The following is a 17,604-nucleotide window of genomic DNA, read 5'->3' as shown; positions in this document are numbered from 1 at the left end:
ATATGGCAGTTGTAAGCTAGAAACATGTTAATTTTTTTTTTTTGTCGACCGGAAGATGTCATTGGAATACGTCTACATACGTCGATGTGTGTTGGGACTACGTAAAGAATTGGTTCAAAGCACGTCAAACATAAGTTAGAAATAAGTCTCGCGTAAAAAAGACATTACCGCGACGTGTTTCGACTTATGAGTAGCTTATAAGTAGCCTTTGTGGACGTGTGTAAGCGTCCACATATCGTGTGTAAAACTTATCCCCATCGCATGCGGAACGTGTGTCATACGCCGAGTACGTCGTAAAATTTTGAACATGTTTAAAATTTCTTGACGTACTCTACTTACTACGACGTATGATAGCGTACTTTAGCGTTCTACTCACGTATACCAAACTTACTCGTACCGTATTTGACGTGCCCCAACGTTTTAGACACATTTTTCTTAGGTCGGCATACGCTGGCAAGATCGCCAAGGTGTGACCGCGATGTTGACACTTCCATTTCTACGGCAGTTATGAGATTCCAATCGTTGTGCGTCAGCCTTTTAATAGGCTACGTCATGACATCGTTGGCGATGCGTGCAACGCGCTATGCCTAAGTTAGACTATCGTTGGGCATCAGTTGTGTAGGCCGCCAACAGGTTCAGCATTCGTTGGTATAAGTTATCTGTAACACAACGAAACGTTCTGTGTCCATTATCAATGCGTTATACATAAGACCAAGTCGCTATGAATACGTCCAAATCTTAAAAAAAAAAAAACATCAATTTCAACGTAAGCCAGCGTTTTAGATACATTTTAATACGTTGCCATCGCTGGCTAAAACGTCAAGGTGTGACCGGGCCTTTACCTGGGCCTATCGATATGCATACACATGTTCTTGCAAGGTCCAGAATTAACCCCCACTCCCTTCGAACACATCTGTGTTTTGTGGTTGGTAATTTTAAGTTTTCTCCTCTTCAGATATTCTAAAGTTGAACCCACTCAGCATAAACGAATGTCACATTCGTCCCCATAATTATGCTTGCCATTATAATTCTAACGTTCCTCTCGACAATTGTATATCCTCGGGGCAAGCTTGGAGTGTCATGATTATTCCTGGAGAGACGCACAATTACTTTGAGCACGTTGTTTTGTCTCGTCAGAATTTCTGAAAAAGATGCTCATGATTGTTTCCTTCTTGGATAATAGCTCAAATCTAAAAAGAATCGAAAACACCCAATTCTCTCCTTTTCTTTCTATATATTGCGATACAAGCACAATACACCACTTGGTGGTGAGCCATCAAAGTAATCTGAGTTATTAATAGAGAAACTGCTGTAATAAAAGGATATTAAAATGTATTTAATCCACAAAGGAAGCATACTTCCCTCCCCCTACCCCACCACCACCATTCCTGATGAACCATCCTGCCAAACTAATCGGTCTATAGCCGTGGTACGATCCTCAGACAAACCATTAAAACTAATGTCCTCCCTTGTTATGCCTGTTTTATCTACAGGCTCCATCAAGAGCCTTGATTCACTATAAATTAATGTTTTCACTTCAAATACACTGTGGTAGTGTGTTATATTTCAAAACATCTGTGGAGTTAGGCAAAATCTTTGAGTTGCCAGGTGGTAATACTGATCAATTTGTTGTGCTTTACAGAGTCTGGACGTGTGGTGGTCTACAGTGATTGTAACAGTGGCCCAGCCTAGACTCCCTGCATTCTGCGCCTGGATAAATGGAAACCAGGATAACTCCTCTATTTGTCCTTTCCATCCTCTATGTGGCACACTTTTTATGTTTTGGGGTGGGGGAGAAGCGAAGAACTACTTGCATCTCGCACCTTGGTCAATTTGTGGGATGATTTGACCTGAGCTAAACTTGTGTTTTTTTGAGGAAGAAGAAATGCCACTCTGTGATGGAGAGGGAAGACTCTTCTCTCCCTTATTCTCCATCCTCGCTCTTCTCGCTATGCTTGGAATCTATGCAGCGAAAGTGGAGAAAGGCTCACGGCCAGATGGATGTATTTGATTGGTCGAAAGCCTTTTCTCACCATCCAACCACTGCCTTTGTCTACGCTTTGGCTCCAGCTAATGGCGTGCTTGCTTTGCGAGGAAGATGTGGGAGATTGAGGGAATGTACGAAAACACGTCAGGAACTGTGCTGACACATTCTGAGACTTTAATATCTCTCTCTCTCTCTCTCTCTCTCTCTCTCTCTCTCTCTCTCTCTCTCTCTCTCTCTCTCTCTCTCTCTCTCTCTCTCTCTCTCTCTCTCTCTCTGTCTCTGTGTCTCTGTGTCTCTGTGTCTCTGTGTCTCTGTGTCTCTGTGTCTCTGTGTCTCTGTGTCTCTGTGTCTCTGTGTCTCTGTGTCTCTGTGTCTCTGTGTCTCTGTGTCTCTGTGTCTCTCTGTCTCTCTGTCTCTCTGTCTCTCTGTCTCTCTGTCTCTCTGTCTCTCTGTCTCTCTGTCTCTCTGTCTCTCTGTCTCTCTGTCTCTCTGTCTCTCTGTCTCTCTGTCTCTCTGTCTCTCTGTCTCTCTGTCTCTCTGTCTCTCTGTCTCTCTGTCTCTCTGTCTCTCTGTCTCTCTGTCTGTCTCTCTGTCTCTCTGTCTCTCTCTGTCTCTCTGTCTCTCTCTGTCTCTCTGTCTCTCTGTCTCTCTGTCTCTCTGTCTCTCTGTCTCTCTCTGTCTCTCGTTTATTTTTAGATTCATGTTCCTGGTTCTTTCTTCGACTTTGTGACTTTTTCTCTTCCTTTCTTGCACTGAGACATAACCAGTGAAAGCGATGTTGGCCCATAGCCTGGCATCTTGGACACTTTCAGGCAAGCCGGAGATAAACTTTGCAATCGCCTCTCTCCTTCGATGCAAAAGTTTGTCAGTAATGAGCTTTCACGGTGAGGCAAGAAGTGCTTTGCGGTGCTGTGCATCGCTGCGCAGGGCCATCCATTATTGTGCAGCGGCGTGCCTTGCTGTTTCGGTGCTGCATTCTGTGCACTGCTGTGTGGCACTGTCGCTGAGCGTTAATTTTTTTTTTTTTTTAATCCTTCATGGTTGGGGTGGAATTTGAAAAGTTTGAGGACTATGTGTTCTTTTGGGGTTGGTTTAAATCTTTTGTTTTATTTTGTGGATTTGTGTGGGATGGAGCTAAAGAGCAGAGGTGGCTGTGGAGTTGATCTAACACCTTTAGGTGTCTTGCTCCCTTTCAACCCACGGCCCTATTTCCTTCGCCCATTTCGCCATCGTTTGGCAGGGCCATGTTATGACGTGGTTAATGCGAATAAAGATCACCTGTTAAATATTCTTGCTCTTCCTTTGTTCAGGGTTTTGAGGTATTAGCAAAGGTGTGCACAGTTTTCTGACATGCAGTTCATACTTACTACCTCTTGCAGTTTGGGGTCATTTCCGAAGCATTTGCTTTTGTGTCTGTTCCTTAAGGGTTTATGCAGGGCTGTGCACCAGTGAGTTGTAATCTCAAGGATAAATAATCAAAAAGCAACATTGACAATCGCAAATAAAGGCTCGAGAAATGTTTTCTACTAAACCATGATATAGTTTTCTCTTTTTATGTGATGTTGCATATTGCGTCAAGGTGAGAAAAATCATTCTGCAGATGGAAATTAACGAATATTTAACGAGAAAAATGATTGGATGGAGTGGAATGATGAAGTTGTGATTATGAAAAGGAAAGAATGACGAGGCATGAACGAGTTTCCTTGATCTGCAGTTTATTTTGTGCATCATCTTTGAGGTTTCTACATTGGATAATGCACATTGTTTACAAGTTTGTTATAATAACCATCTTCCCAAATGTGGCACAGTGTTCAAGATGAGGCTGAATAAATGTCAGCTTTTTACCTTAGGGTGTGGTGGGGGTAAAACTTTGCCAAACGATTGTTCTCGCTGCAAGCTCGACGGCAGAGGGAGTGCCAACTTGATTCTCCACTGAAGGCTCACGTACCTGCGCATGCGATGGGCACCCCTGATGCAACGTCGGAAGATCGTGGTTCAGTGCATTTCGTTTGAAGAGGGAAAGAAAGACAACCTTTTGCAGGCGAGCTACTCCGCTATCCTGGTACTGTACAGCACTCGAGATGATGTGGTTACGTCTCAAATCGGATTTGTAGCCATCACTGAGAGTAAATGAGTTTGTTGAATGTCAAATTAACAGAAGAAACTTGAAGTACTGTTGGCTTTTGAATGTCATTGTGCTAGAACGCATGTGTAATTGGGTTTAGATGTTCTTGCTTATATGACTGATTCTGATGTCTCTGTTACAGACCATCAGTGCTGTCGAAGCAGTTTCTTGGCAGGTGTTATGCTGGGTGGTTTGCCATTACCTTCACATTTGTAGTTGAGGCAGGAATTTGGACATGGTGCCGGCGATAGTTCACCTCTCTGCGAAGAACGCCGTGGGATATTTAACATCCACCAAATTATGCTGGCAGACGGGATTCCTGTTTAACGTTCATTCGAGGGATGGCGTGCACTTTGAATCGCCCTCTCTGTTAAACACCAGAATGACAGTTTCTAGCTGGGTCAAGATTCGAACCCAGGTGAGACGGCTCAGAGGCATGTGGTACCTTTCGGTCATCCTGCCAGCTTCTTATAAGATAGCTTTTGTTTAATTCAGGTACATAATTAGCAATGAAGCAAAGCAAGTGACTGGTCACGTGATCGAGTGTGCAAGTTTCTTTGAGTCAACACCTGCTTCATCATTTAATTGGTCACATGTTTAAGGTGTCTGTTTCGTAGCAAACCTAGTTTAAGGTGTGCAGTTTTAGTGAAACAAAAATTTAAATGAAAAACATTTTTAAAATGTCGATATTGAACCTTGGAGAATGGGGTTTAAAAACGTATATATATTGCCATGAAGATGAATCACATGTTTGAGCAGGAGCTGCTACTCGAGTATTGATTTTATATATATATATATATATATATATATATATATATATATATATATATATATATATATATATATATATATATATATATATATATATATATATATATTTTTTTTTTTTATATTTTTTTACCATGTTTTGGTTATAATTTCTCACCAATAAGCCTCTGGGTAGCAGCTCCCACAGCACGAAGATGCCAAAATTCCCTGCACCGGGGAGAAGGCTATACCCCCCCCCCCCCTCACCACCACACACATACACTCCCTGGCCTCTTATCAGGCGAGAAATAAATTATTTTTTACGTTTGCTCATATGGTCGGTTTATTGTGAATAAAAATGCAAATGTTGAGTTTTATTTAAGGTTTTATTGATTTTTTTTTTGTTGTTGAAAGTTTCCTTTCCAAGCTAACAAAGAGATTATATTTTAAAACGTTTTTAGATTATACAAATGGAGGAGTGCTCATTCCCAAATGTCATTGTAAAGAGTGAAGCCATGCTCGTTTTATCCCTTCACCTTCCATTCTCAAACGAGCCGGTGCTAACTCGCGTCTGAACAACCTTCATCATCCCCCGCTCTACTTGCACCAATGGCACGTGTTGGAAACAACAGCAATATTCGCCTCTATAAAAGTTATCTGATCTCCCAATCCGCTGAACACCGTGGCTCATGAAGTCTCACCTCAGCACGGTGGTTAATATTTGTCACCACCGACCGTTATTCCCGCGCCACTCTGTACGCTGTAACTATGGTTACGGCGGGCTCGGAGCTCCCTGTGCACGAACGGATCTGCTCGTTTCTATTATTGTGCGTTCGGTGCTTTTAATCTATCACACATTCTGATCCCAAGTACGAAGCTACGTGCACGTTGTCCTTAAAAAAGGAAAATAAATGCAGAAAGGAAAACAAAAGCCGTTAACCATGTAAAATATTCCCATTTGAATTTCCCGCATTTAATCCAAACTTCCGGCGTCCCCCTGACCCAGGCCGGAAACGGCCGCGCCCGCCATGTTCTCTTTCCTCCCGCTTTCCCCTCGGCCCTCCCGGCGCCATGGATGCCAACTGGACCAGCTACCTGTATCAGGTGGGTGCTGTCCGCGTAGGGGCGGGCTACGGCCGGGGCCATGGGGTGAGGCAGAGGGAAGCAGCGCGGCCCTCAGGGCAGCGGCCGCGGGAGGAGAAGGGCGGGCGGGAGGGGACCGGAGGGAGGGAGATGGGGAGGGGAGAGCGAAGGGAGAAAGGGAGGGAGAGAGAGCGGGATATGACGGGGAGAGAGCGGGGGAGAAAGAGGGAGAGTGCGAGACGGAGATAGGGAATACTCGGGGGGAGTGGGAGTACGACGGCGGTGGTAGTATCTCAATCTGCTATGGAGGAAAATGGCTTCATGGCGGGAGAGGGACAGAGAGGTCGGGTCGTTATAGGCCGAGGCACGTGAAAGGAACACAGGTTATTCCGAGAAAATATAGAGCGAGAAAGACTAAGTCGGATGGAGGTCTTTGGGATGCTTCACCACCTGTGGTAAACGTACGGCCAGACATTGCGATTGAGCAGTTAAAAACGGTCGGAACAAAGGAAACATAAATTTTGCTCGTACGTCATTCCTTTTCACCGTCCGTTACGTTCAAAGGCTGCTTTTCACAACATGAGGTGCCGAATTGTAATAACCCTGGACTTTCGTGTCTCCTGGACCTCAACATGTCCACCAGCACGGGGCTCTAAACGGCCAATCACGGGGAATGTTATTGTCACGTGACAAACGGGCACGCAGTGGTGGCATAAGCTTGGAATTGTCTCAAGTGCAGAGCCCATGTTTCATTATCAATACTTCTTGTAGTCAATGTGAATTATTTGTACCATAGGATGAGTCTCATTTTAGGGTTAAAATCCTGGGACTGTCAGTCCGGTCATGGTAATCGACGTCTTCGGTCTTGGACTCCCCACGTCGTCATCACGTACAAGCTACTGCTTGCTGGTTCGCATAATTTCTGGGTGGTGGTGGTGGTGGTTGATGGGGTTTCACTAGCTGTGTTGCTGATCAGGGCACTTTGTAGATCAGGATCGTAATTTTAGAATTTTCCCAGGGCACAACACACATTGGCCTACCTTTTTCTAAAGGTACTTTACCGTCTTTGATATCTACAAGTAGCAGTTACACCAACCGGCTCCACGTTCCTTTCAAAGGAACAGCGCACACATTGATGTGAGCCCTGCCTATGAAACACCAATGTGATTTCGGATCGGGAATCGTACGCAGGCTATCCAGCTCGATAAGTGTGCTACCTCCACACACTTTTGTCAGCCCAACTACTGCAATCCGATGCCCTTTTCAAATGCAATTCCAATATCTTTAATTTCTTTTCTTTTTTTTCAGTAACAATTATGGTTAACCACCTTGAAATTGCCACTCTCATCAAAATGCTGAAAATTATGTTTGAAAGACCATTTGAATTACAGGTTAGCAAAGGCAGGTTTAAAGTTTCCTGCGAGCCGAACAGTATCACTGAAAACGTGCACGGCGCATGTTCAAAAGTCTTCGTCAGCATTAATACGTCATTTCTAAAGTTGCGTGTTGCATGTGAAAATGATCAAATGCGTCCTCATTCAGAAGTGTTTTTCTGCCGGTACAATCAGCTTGTCAAGCCACTTTTATCTTATCAAGGAAAGCAGTTCATTTTCTAACATGCCAATACTTGTCCACACTGAGCTGAACTGGTGAGAAGTTTTCTTCAAACCTCTCCTTGTTAAACATCTCTGGAAGGCATTTGGGTCGAACACTACATCGCTTTTATGAATGTTCTTTTGCGATAAACAAGTTGGAAGATGAATGGTGACAAATCCCTCAACAAAATGACTAAACTACTGTGAGGATATGAGATTGGCTGGGCAAAGAGGTCTGTGTGTGTGTGTGTGTGCGTGCGGGCCACCCCTATGACCTTTCATCGCACTTTTACCTTTTCGTTTGAAGGTGGACAACTTTCTGTCTGACCTTGACTCTGTCTCAGGTACTGATGATATCTGTGCCAGTGTTCTCAAATACTCCTCTACTGTTCAAGTGCTTATGTTTGCTCTTTTAAACTTGTCCTTCACCTTTTGCATAAAAAGTCAAGGCTTCATGGAAGAGAGGTGGTGACATTAAGTAATTAGAAGGACACATGGGAGAGCGCACAACTCGGCCACGTAATGCCTGATCCATGAGAACATATCGGGCCCATTAAATTTTTTAAATATCATGCTGTACAGCACTATATCGTTTTTGGCCCGATCTCTCAATGATGAAGAATCACTTAAAAAAATTAATTCCTGCATCCAGATCCGGATCTTCACCAAAATCAAATCAATTCGTCCTTTTGACCCACCCAACCTGTCCACCAAGTTTCGTCCGAATCCATCCACAACTTTGAGATATCATGCTTTTTATCATTTGAGCCATCTCTCTCAATATGTTGAAGAATCACTAAAAAGATTCTAGTTGTCGAATCCAAATCTTCACCAAAGTCGAATCGATTCTTCCGTGTCACACACCCAACCTGTCCACCAAGTTTCATACGAATCCGTTCATAACTTTTTGAGATCATAGTGTTACGAATTTGGGAATTCGATTGCACACAACATACAGGTTCCTTTAGTCAGCGATGTCGATAAGTGCTTGTTCCCGAGATAGCTCACCTTCCATTGTTTAAATGTTCAGAAATCGATTAGATGTGCTGCGGATCGATTTAATAGTTAGGGAACAAACAATGGAGACATCCCTCACCCTCTTTTGCGAAGAGCAAGAAGAACCCTGCCGTCCCGTGACTCGTGATGTCAACAACTCCCTCCTACCGTGGCTGAGCGGGGGATGGAGCACGAGGGCATGAGTCATGAGTCACGCCGGGAGCGGGAGAAGGGCGGGAGAAGGATAAGAGGAGATCTTTTCTTTGTTCGTGTTGGGGAATTGCAGTCGTAAGCTTTTTGCTTTGGCAGAGAGTAGTCGTTCAGCAGACCGTTGGGTCCTGCTTGGCTTGCGTTAGGGTTGAGGCCTTCGGAAGATTTTTGCTTCGGCTTTCTCAGTGAGCTTTGGCTGAGGCCTGGCTCAGGAGGAGGCTTTTTGGAGGCTTTTTGCTTTGGGGGTTCAGTGAACTTCGGCTTCTGCTTGGCTCGGGAGAGCTTTTTGCTTCGAGCTGCTTTGCTTGGAGGAGAGTTGAGCTGGTCGCTCGGCTCGAGCTGCGAGTGATGGCTTCTTCTTCTTCTTGGTTCGTGGAGCTCTTTGTTCTCCATTTTGGTTCCCGGCTTGGTGCGACTCGTCGACCTTTTCTTGGAGGTGGTTCCTTGGGGGAAGCGGTACGGGAACCGATACCAGCACGTGTTGAGAAGCGCGGGAGGAGTCGCGGGAGCTCGGGAAGGATCGCAGCTCACGGCGATTGGATCCAGCTCGCTCTCGCTGGAACCCGGGTCCGAACAACTTGAAGACCAATCGAGGTGAAGAGGTTTGAGATAGGTTCTGGGTTTCAGCTCACCTATCCTCCGAGCTGGAGCCTGTTATTAAAGGCCTCTGCCACCATTTCTTTGGTGTGTGTGTGTGTGTGTGTATGCGTATGTGTGTCCGTGGGCCCGTCTAATAAGTAGGAAATTGTTAAGTGCTTCGTGTGCTGTAAATGTTTGCATTGCATTTCGTATAGACGGTCGTAGTTCTTTTGTCGTGCTTTTGTTGCTTGTATAATTGCATACGTGTTTTGCCTTGTTTAATTGCCTACGTGCTTTTTGATAATAAATGTCCTTGTGTGAATGTAAACCTGTTCGTTGCGTCCTCTTCCCTTAATTGAGCTGCCATCTTGCACTCGGAATATAGTTGGTTTTTAAATAGCCGGTAAAGTGATCGGGTCCAACGGGACTGCGCGATAATACCTCGCTCGGTAATCCCAAAAGGAAGTGAGCTGCTTAAGCGGCTCGTTTCCAAGCGGTCCTGTTGAAGTACAATCAGTAACCTACCCGCGCGAATAATTAGGTAAATCGAAGATTTGGCGATCGGACCCTGTAGTACGGGTTGAGTGCGGACAAGGTTGTGGTGTGGTTAAAAACACACCCGTGGCTGGTTTCCGGCATTGATCCGGAAAGCCGCGACTGGATTGTCCGTTCAGTGGGCGAAGCGACCACTATTGGTTAGACGCGGTCGTTTGCACGCCGACGGGCGGGAAATCTACAACAATACTGTATATCATTTTTGGCCCCATCAATGGTGAAGAATCACTTTAAAGTTCTCGTAGTAGGATCCGGATTTTCACCAAAATCTAATCAGTTTGTCTTTGTCACACACCGAACCTGTCCATAAAATTTCATCTGGATCCATCTTCAACTTTTTGAGATATCCTGTACACAAACAAACAGACAGAAAGGGGTGAAATCATAACGTCCTTCACCTTCGGTGGCGGAGGTAAAAAGGCAATCTTATGATTGTAGGCTTTGGTGATTCTTTAAAATTTGAGAACAGATTCCGATACTGAACTGCTGTCTCGACTCCGAAAGGAATCTATTCCGATTTTTCACCAAAATCTAATAAATTCATCCTTGTTAGACACCCAACCTGCTCAACTCATTTCGTCTAACTTTAAGATATCCTGCACACGGACAACCGGGTGAAAAACATAACCTCCATCCATCTTTGGTTGCAGAGGGAATCGAGAGAAACAACTTAAGTGTAAAAGTTATGTTAATGATTCAATATATGCATGGCTCACAAAGTGGGTATGCTGTGGTATGTTTGTGGGAAATTCCACATAAAACTATTATGAGGTACTTGGACAAACCATCAATGGTCAGAAATGAAAGTGAACATCTTGGGGAACCTGTAGAAACTGGCAATATCATACTCTCCATTTCCCTGTTTTATTAAATCAACAGAATATGGGTTTTGTAACCTTAGAAATGTTAGTTTGATTGGTAAAATTTTTATTTTACTGTACGTTTCTTATGTGACAGTTATTTTGAGTGTGGTGACTCAGAATGTGAACTTTGGTGTCTCTTATGTTTTGATGTTCTGTCTCCCTATTTGGGTTTTCTGGCATCTACCCTATCTGATGAAATAATGGATTTGTACATAACGCTTCATGTCCACTGCATCGAGAAAAATGATTCCAGTGTTGATGTTTCTTATGATTTTTATTCCAAATCACCCTTAATTTCTTGGAAATATGACAGAGTTTAACGGCAGAAAAATATACATCAAAATTGTGATCAGAAAAATAAAATTCGGACCGCAAGTAATCCCGTCTTAATTTTCATGTCAGTCCCGTTATGTACGAATCATCATCTCTCATCGGACGCAAATAACGCCAGCAGAAGAAAATCTTGCCGTCTTGCAAACTTCCCCGATTGATGGATATAATAGGCACTTGCAAGCGTGCCAGCACATTTCCACAAACGCACAAAGGACATGTCTTCGTTAAGATATGGATAGATTCGTGTTTCTGTCATCTTTAACTGCAATGTCACCTCACATTGTGAAGTCAAGCTGACAGGAATTTTATCCACATTTATTTTATCGAAGAAATCGACATCATGACATACAAGGGGTGGGGGTCACACATAGTCGCCATCTTGTTCTGTCTGGTAATTACCTCCTCCAGATTTCTTTCTTTGGGGGCTCATGGAAGACCTTGTTTTTCGTGAAAAGCCTCGTACCATTCAGGAATTTAAGGCTCAAATCAATGCAAAGTTTGAGGAAATTGATATCGAACTCTGCAGACGTGCGCGCCGCTCTGTGCCTGCTCGGCTGCAATTGTGCATCGATCACGAGGGAGGTCACTTTGAAAATTGCAATTGCATGTCATAATGTCGATTTCTTCGATAAAATAAATGTGGATACAAATTCTTTATAATCGGCTGTGTAAGTATTATCAACATCATTTAGTAATTGCTTTTGATTTGACACCCGATCATTCATGGTATTCATTCTTGTTATTTTTTATAATATTGTCTGGTAATCGGCTTCCCAAGTATCTACATCATTTGGTAATCGGCTTTCATTCAACGTCAGGGTCATTCATGGTATTCAGCTCGTTAACCTTTAAAAGTGAAATACAATTAAAGCTTTCACAGATCGTTAAGGAAGCGTCATGGACTGGAGCATATCCAGACTGGTTGTTGTGAAACACCGGGGTGCAACACATTGGCAGATTAGGGAGGTCGAGTCATAATATACAGGGTGAGTCAAAAGTAGCGCCCGATTTCTGTTTTTTCGGCTGTCAGATTCTTTCTGGGAAGTCATGTTGTTAATAATTGTCTTGCAGATTATTAATTTTCGTAATTTATTTATTTTTGATTTTGTTTTGCAGGTTATTGCTGCGAGTTTGGAAAGTCACTGAATTTGCACCAAATTGAACCATGAATTACCTTTCAAGGAATCGACGCATTGCGGCCGTGAAACATTACTACAAATGTAATGAACAACCGACGATGGCGATACGCCGTTTGGCACAGGAATTCGATATTAACCCACCTCAGGGAAGAAACATACGATTGATTGTCGAGAAATTTGAAGCAACAGGGTCGGAAGCCACTGCAAAGAAGTCCGGTCGTCTGAAAACGGCAACGAATGTAGCTAAGGCTGAAGAAGCCATCAGAAGACTGGAACAAAGGCCGCAAAAGTCAACTCGCCGTTTATCTGCAGAGTTGGAAGTGAGCCAATCAAGTGTAATCCGTATCCTTCACCAGAAAAAATGGAAATCTTGCATTTCAGGCTTGCTGCAAACCCTTCATGATGGAGATGATGACCGCCATCTTCAATTTTGCGAAGAGTTCTTAGCTAAACTTCACGAAGAGGACACAATGCTAGACAACATCCGGTGGTCAGATGAGGCATGTTTTCAGCTTAATGGCACAATTAACAGACACAATTGTGTCTACTGGGCTGTGACTAACCCAAGAGTGACAGTTGAGAAGAAAGTAAATTTACCTGGAGTGACAGTTTGGGCAGCCATATCTCCATTAGGGATAATTGGACCCTTTTTCTTTGAGGGATCTGTCACTGCAGAAATTTACCTGGATATGCTGCAAATCTTCTTTTGGCCCATTGTACAAGATCAGGACTGTTATTTCCAGCATGTTGGAGCTCCACCACATTATGGATGTTATGTCCGTCAGTGGCTTGATGCAAACGTTCCCAGAAAGTGGATCGGCCGCCGCGGTCCGATCGAGTGGCCGGCACGCTCCCCAGACCTTACACCTCCAGATTTCTTTCTTTGGGGGCTCATGAAAGACCTTGTTTATCGTAAAAAGCCTCATACCATTCAGGAATTGAAGGCTCAAATCAATGCAAAGTTTGAGGAAATTGATATCGAACTCTGCAGACGTGTGCGCCGCTCTGTGCCTGCTCGGCTGCAATTGTGCATCGATCACGAGGAAGGGCACTTTGAAAATTGCAAGGAAAACAGCTTGGTACAATTCCGTAATTTTTTCTTAAATAAATGGTTAGATAAACATGTCCTTCATTTATTTCTACCTTCTTGTACACTGTAATACAAATGGCAAACAAACAATAAACTGACAGAAATCGGGCGCTACTTCTGACTCACCCTGTATATAAAGAGCGTAAAACAGAAACAAACGTGTTGAGAAACAGCGTATGCCAAGGAATTACTGTATCTTAGTTGGATGTGTCCACCCCTCTTTATAGCAGCAATTGTAAATTACCTCAGGTGTAACCAATCACCAAGTTAATTGGCCTCCACATGTGTTAAATTGTAGTGATTCTGATTATTTCAGGATAAAAATCAGCTGTTCCTGTGGGTTTTCTCTGCTGGGTGGTGCGTTTCACTGGAAAGACTCAATCATGAACACGAAGGAGCTTTCAAAAGACCTTGGGGATAAAGTTGTGTAAAGGCACAGATCAGGAGATGGGTAGAAAAATGTTTCAAAGGCCTTGAATATCCTTTGGAGCACAGTCAAGACAATCATTAAGAAGTGAAAGGCATATGGTACACCGAAGACCCTGCCCAGACCAGACTGTCCCTCCGAACTGGATGACCAAGCAAGTAGACTGATCAGAGAGGCCACCAAGAGGCCAATGGCAACTTTGAAAGAGCGACATGCCTTTGCGGCAAAGACTGTTCACTGTGTATATATGTGACAAAATATCCCAAGCATGTCGCAAGTCTGGCCTGTATGGTAGGGTAGCAAGAAGGAAGCCATTACTCAAAAAGGCCACCTTGAGTCCCGTTTCAAGAATGCAAGAAACCACTCTGGAGATTCTGAAGCCACGTGGAAAAAAGTTTTGTGGTTTGACAAAACCAAGATGAAACTTTTTGGCCTCAATGCAAAACGTTACATTTGGTGCAAATCCAACACAGCACATCACCCAAAGAACACCATCCCTACTGTGAAGCATAGTTGTGGCAGCATCATGTTATGGGGATCTTTCTCATCAGCAGGGATTGGTGCACTTGTCAGGATCGAAGGGAAAATGGATGAAGAAAAATGCAGAAAAATCTTTGAGGAAAACCTGCTGCCCTCTGCAAGAAAGCTGAAATTGGGACGAAAGTTCACCTTTCAGCATGACAATGACCTGAAGCACAGCCAAACCTACACTGGAGTGGCTAAGGAACAAAAAGATAAATGTCCTTGAGTGGCCCAGTCAGAGCCCTGACCTAAATCCAATCGAAAATCTGTGGCATGACTTGAAAATTGCTGTCCATCAACGCTCCGCACACAACATGATTGAACTTGAACAGTTTTGTGCAGAAGAATGGGCAAATATTGCCCGATCAAGGTGTGCACAGTTGGTAGGGACCTATCCCAACAGACACAACTGTTATTGCTGTCAACGATGCTTCCACCATGTATTAACTCCGGAGGGGGGGGGATGGGGGTGGACACTTATCCAACCAAGATATTATAATTTTGTATTTTTAATTATCTTTTGAAATTTGTAGAATTTGTTTTTTCACTTTGAAGTCGTGAGTTATGATGTGTAAATGAAGGTGGACAAAGTCTGATTTAATGCAATTTAATTCCAGGCTCGAAGGCAACAAAAGGTGAAAATTTTGAAAGGGCGTGTACAGTTTCTATAGGCACTGCATCGACCTATATAAAGCGGTGTGAATTTATCTGTCCGCCTTCATGAGGAGGATTTCAGAATCCTTTTAAAGGCCAATCTTTTAACATGACTGTTCACTACAGTCTATTTTCAGGATAAAAAATAAACTCGAAAAACATTTTCCATAAAAGAATAATTATGTCTCTTATTTTGGAAATGTCGACGGTGACTTGCAACTGGGCCTCAAGGGCGGTGTTAAAGAAATGTTTTCTCAAATAACAATAAATACAAGGTGGAGGGAGGTGAAATTCGTTGCACATGACGTGTAACACGTGCAGAGTAAAACGAGTGTTAATTTACATCCCTAGGGACGTCTAATAAATAAAGAAGATATAAGCACACCTGACACTAAGCCGAAGCTTCAGACTTTGGCATGCTCATGAGGCTGTGCCATCAAAATGAAACATCCCAGAAGATAAAGAAAATATGGTCACATTTGTACATGTAGTGTTTTAAAATAATGTTTCTTGCTACAAAACATCATATCTTCCAGTCTGAATATTGTCGTGGGGGTGGCCGGGTTCGAATCCCACTCCTGACAACAGTTGTCGCATGGGTGCTGGGGTTCGAATCTCACTACCTAAATTCGTGGTTGCCAGGCGGTTAACACCGACCAACCTCCCGGGACAGTCGAGCAGTCTTCATTCCTCTGAGGCGGACACGCTCTTTGACATGGATTTCAGCGTGCGCTTGAAGGTTATGGCGGATGGCAACGCCGCTGTATGGGGGAAGACGACAGAGCCCAGTGAGGACAATAGCTGATGGAGAAAGGAGTACTCGGAATGGAAGGGAAGGAAGATTACGGAGGATGGACAAACAGCATGAGGGGGTTTGAATCCGTGAACCCCTCTACAAATACATGAAATGCGGTTTCTTTAAAAGGGAATACATATAATGAAACAAATATTTATAAGGACAATAATGAAGATGACATGAAATGAATATAATAAATAACTTCTATGATCGAGGCCTTGAACACACAGAAGCAAACACAGACAAAGGGTGGCAAATGAAAACAAAACCACTTTTTCAAATACACTGGTACTCAGCCTGGCAAAGGGCTGGCCTTCGTCAATCTCGTAATGGGGAGCTTCGTCTGGCATGTGTACTTGCAAGCAAAGTGTACTTGCAATGGCGCCGTATCTTGTCGAGCCCTGGAGGAAGGCGCCTCCACCATCCACGTGCACACGCGGGCAGAATGGCAGCTTTCCACACGCAAGCTCATGAACGTGCCTGCCTTCCTCTTCCTGAGTGGGTGTCACCTGCCTCTTGCAGTCCTCGCACGCTTGTCCCGCCAAACCAGATAGGAGCCCTCCACACTCTAACGTGCAAATCTGGCCGGCACCTCCTCGATTGGCTCTGCTCAATCTGCTCTGCTTGATCACTCCAGACGTGCAATCTGCCCTGCTCGATCTGCTGTCTCCGAAGCTCCTTCACCAAGCACACTGCGCCTTCGATCTTCCTCTTTTTACCACCCTCTCTGTCCTCCGCCCTCGGAGTGTGGCCTCCTTGCTTCCAAACCCGGGTCGGTGGGGCTTCTCCTGTTGTTGCCGTTTCAGGAACTCGGCCTCCAGCTTACGGCCTGGCTTGGAATATAAAAACATCGGGAAAATCACAGAGGGTAATCACGTCCAGGGGAACTTATTTTTACTCCATAGGCTAATTAACACCGCCCCACCCCTCGTGTGGTGACACATAACACTTAAGCTCACAGATTCCCTGACTTGTTTACATCAAAATACTTCTACCCGTCCACGGATCATGCTACACTATACAATCCTATCTGTACTATTAAATCAGTTCACCTACCCCCATGATCACAACAATATTGTTGCGGTATTCGCGCCCGCCGGCGTGCGGACGGCCACGTAACTCGAATCGCGGCACGTCGCCCACCGGACGGACAATCCAGTCGTGACCCTCTCGGACTAACGCCGGGAACCAGTCACGGGTGGACCTTTCGGTCTCACCGCGATCGAGCCAATCAGCCCCCGCGTGGGATAGGGTTGCTCGCCAAATTCGACCTACCTAAGTACCCACGCGGAGGGTAGACCGGGCGATCGCACCTCGCCGCAGGTCGACTTCGGACACGGGCCACTTAAGCGACCCGTTCCGTACTATCAGAATAACCGAGCGGTGTTATCGTCGACCTCGACGGTTCGATTAATTATCGGGCGTATTCAGCCCACTACCAACCCTTTACGTGAAGCAAGATGAGGATTCAATGGGAGAAATGACGAAGCGAAGCGGGAAACAGTTCAACACAAAGCACATTTATTCGTGGCACACGGGAAGCACACATATACAATTCCACCAAAAGCACACAGAAAAAACACAATTCCATTTACACAAAAAGCAAATATAAAAGCGAAAACACAATGCAGAGCTAATACCGACTACCGAGCACACGGCAACACTTATACAATTTTACTTCACAGACGGCGCCGACAACACATACCCAAAACCAAGGAAAAGAAATACCCTCAAGGATGAGGCGGGCCTGAGGCCGAGACCGGGTCGCGCCTACCCGTCTGGTGATGAGACGCGGAGCGGCGATGGCGCCCCAACTCCGCGGACCTCGCGGACAGTGTCTGGCAGGGGGTGGGAAAGGGGCCCCCTTGGTCGCACTATCTCAGCGCGGGGGGAAACAGGAGGG

At 44.5% G+C, this 17,604-nt stretch overlaps 2 protein-coding genes across 3 annotated transcripts in view; both read left to right on the top strand.

Moving 5' to 3' along the window:
• LOC147018183 (uncharacterized) overlaps nucleotides 1-3,273 on the top strand; it is a 49,948-nt gene extending 46,675 nt beyond the window's left edge. Inside the window, exon 3 of the transcript XR_015062304.1 lies at nucleotides 1,643-3,273. The gene's annotated coding sequence lies outside the window, so the exon portion shown is untranslated. The remainder of the gene's footprint in view (nucleotides 1-1,642) is intronic.
• A 2,367-nt stretch (nucleotides 3,274-5,640) lies between these two features.
• The window catches only part of LOC147018182 (POZ (BTB) and AT hook-containing zinc finger 1-like), a 58,928-nt gene continuing 46,964 nt past the window's right edge, over nucleotides 5,641-17,604 (top strand). Inside the window, exon 1 of one of the 2 annotated variants that reach the window (XM_085897611.1) lies at nucleotides 5,641-5,963. In XM_085897611.1, the coding sequence (XP_085753737.1) occupies nucleotides 5,931-5,963 (33 nt within the window). In that variant the 5' untranslated portion in view covers nucleotides 5,641-5,930. The remainder of the gene's footprint in view (nucleotides 5,964-17,604) is intronic. The other variant, XM_085897612.1, reaches the window with a different exon arrangement.

Source organism: Eptatretus burgeri, chromosome 10 (genome assembly GCF_056783735.1).
Source record: "Eptatretus burgeri isolate ZD-2024b chromosome 10, Ebu_testis_v1, whole genome shotgun sequence".
Lineage (NCBI taxonomy): Eukaryota > Metazoa > Chordata > Myxini > Myxiniformes > Myxinidae > Eptatretus > Eptatretus burgeri.
This window is presented reverse-complemented; position numbering and strand designations above follow the sequence as displayed.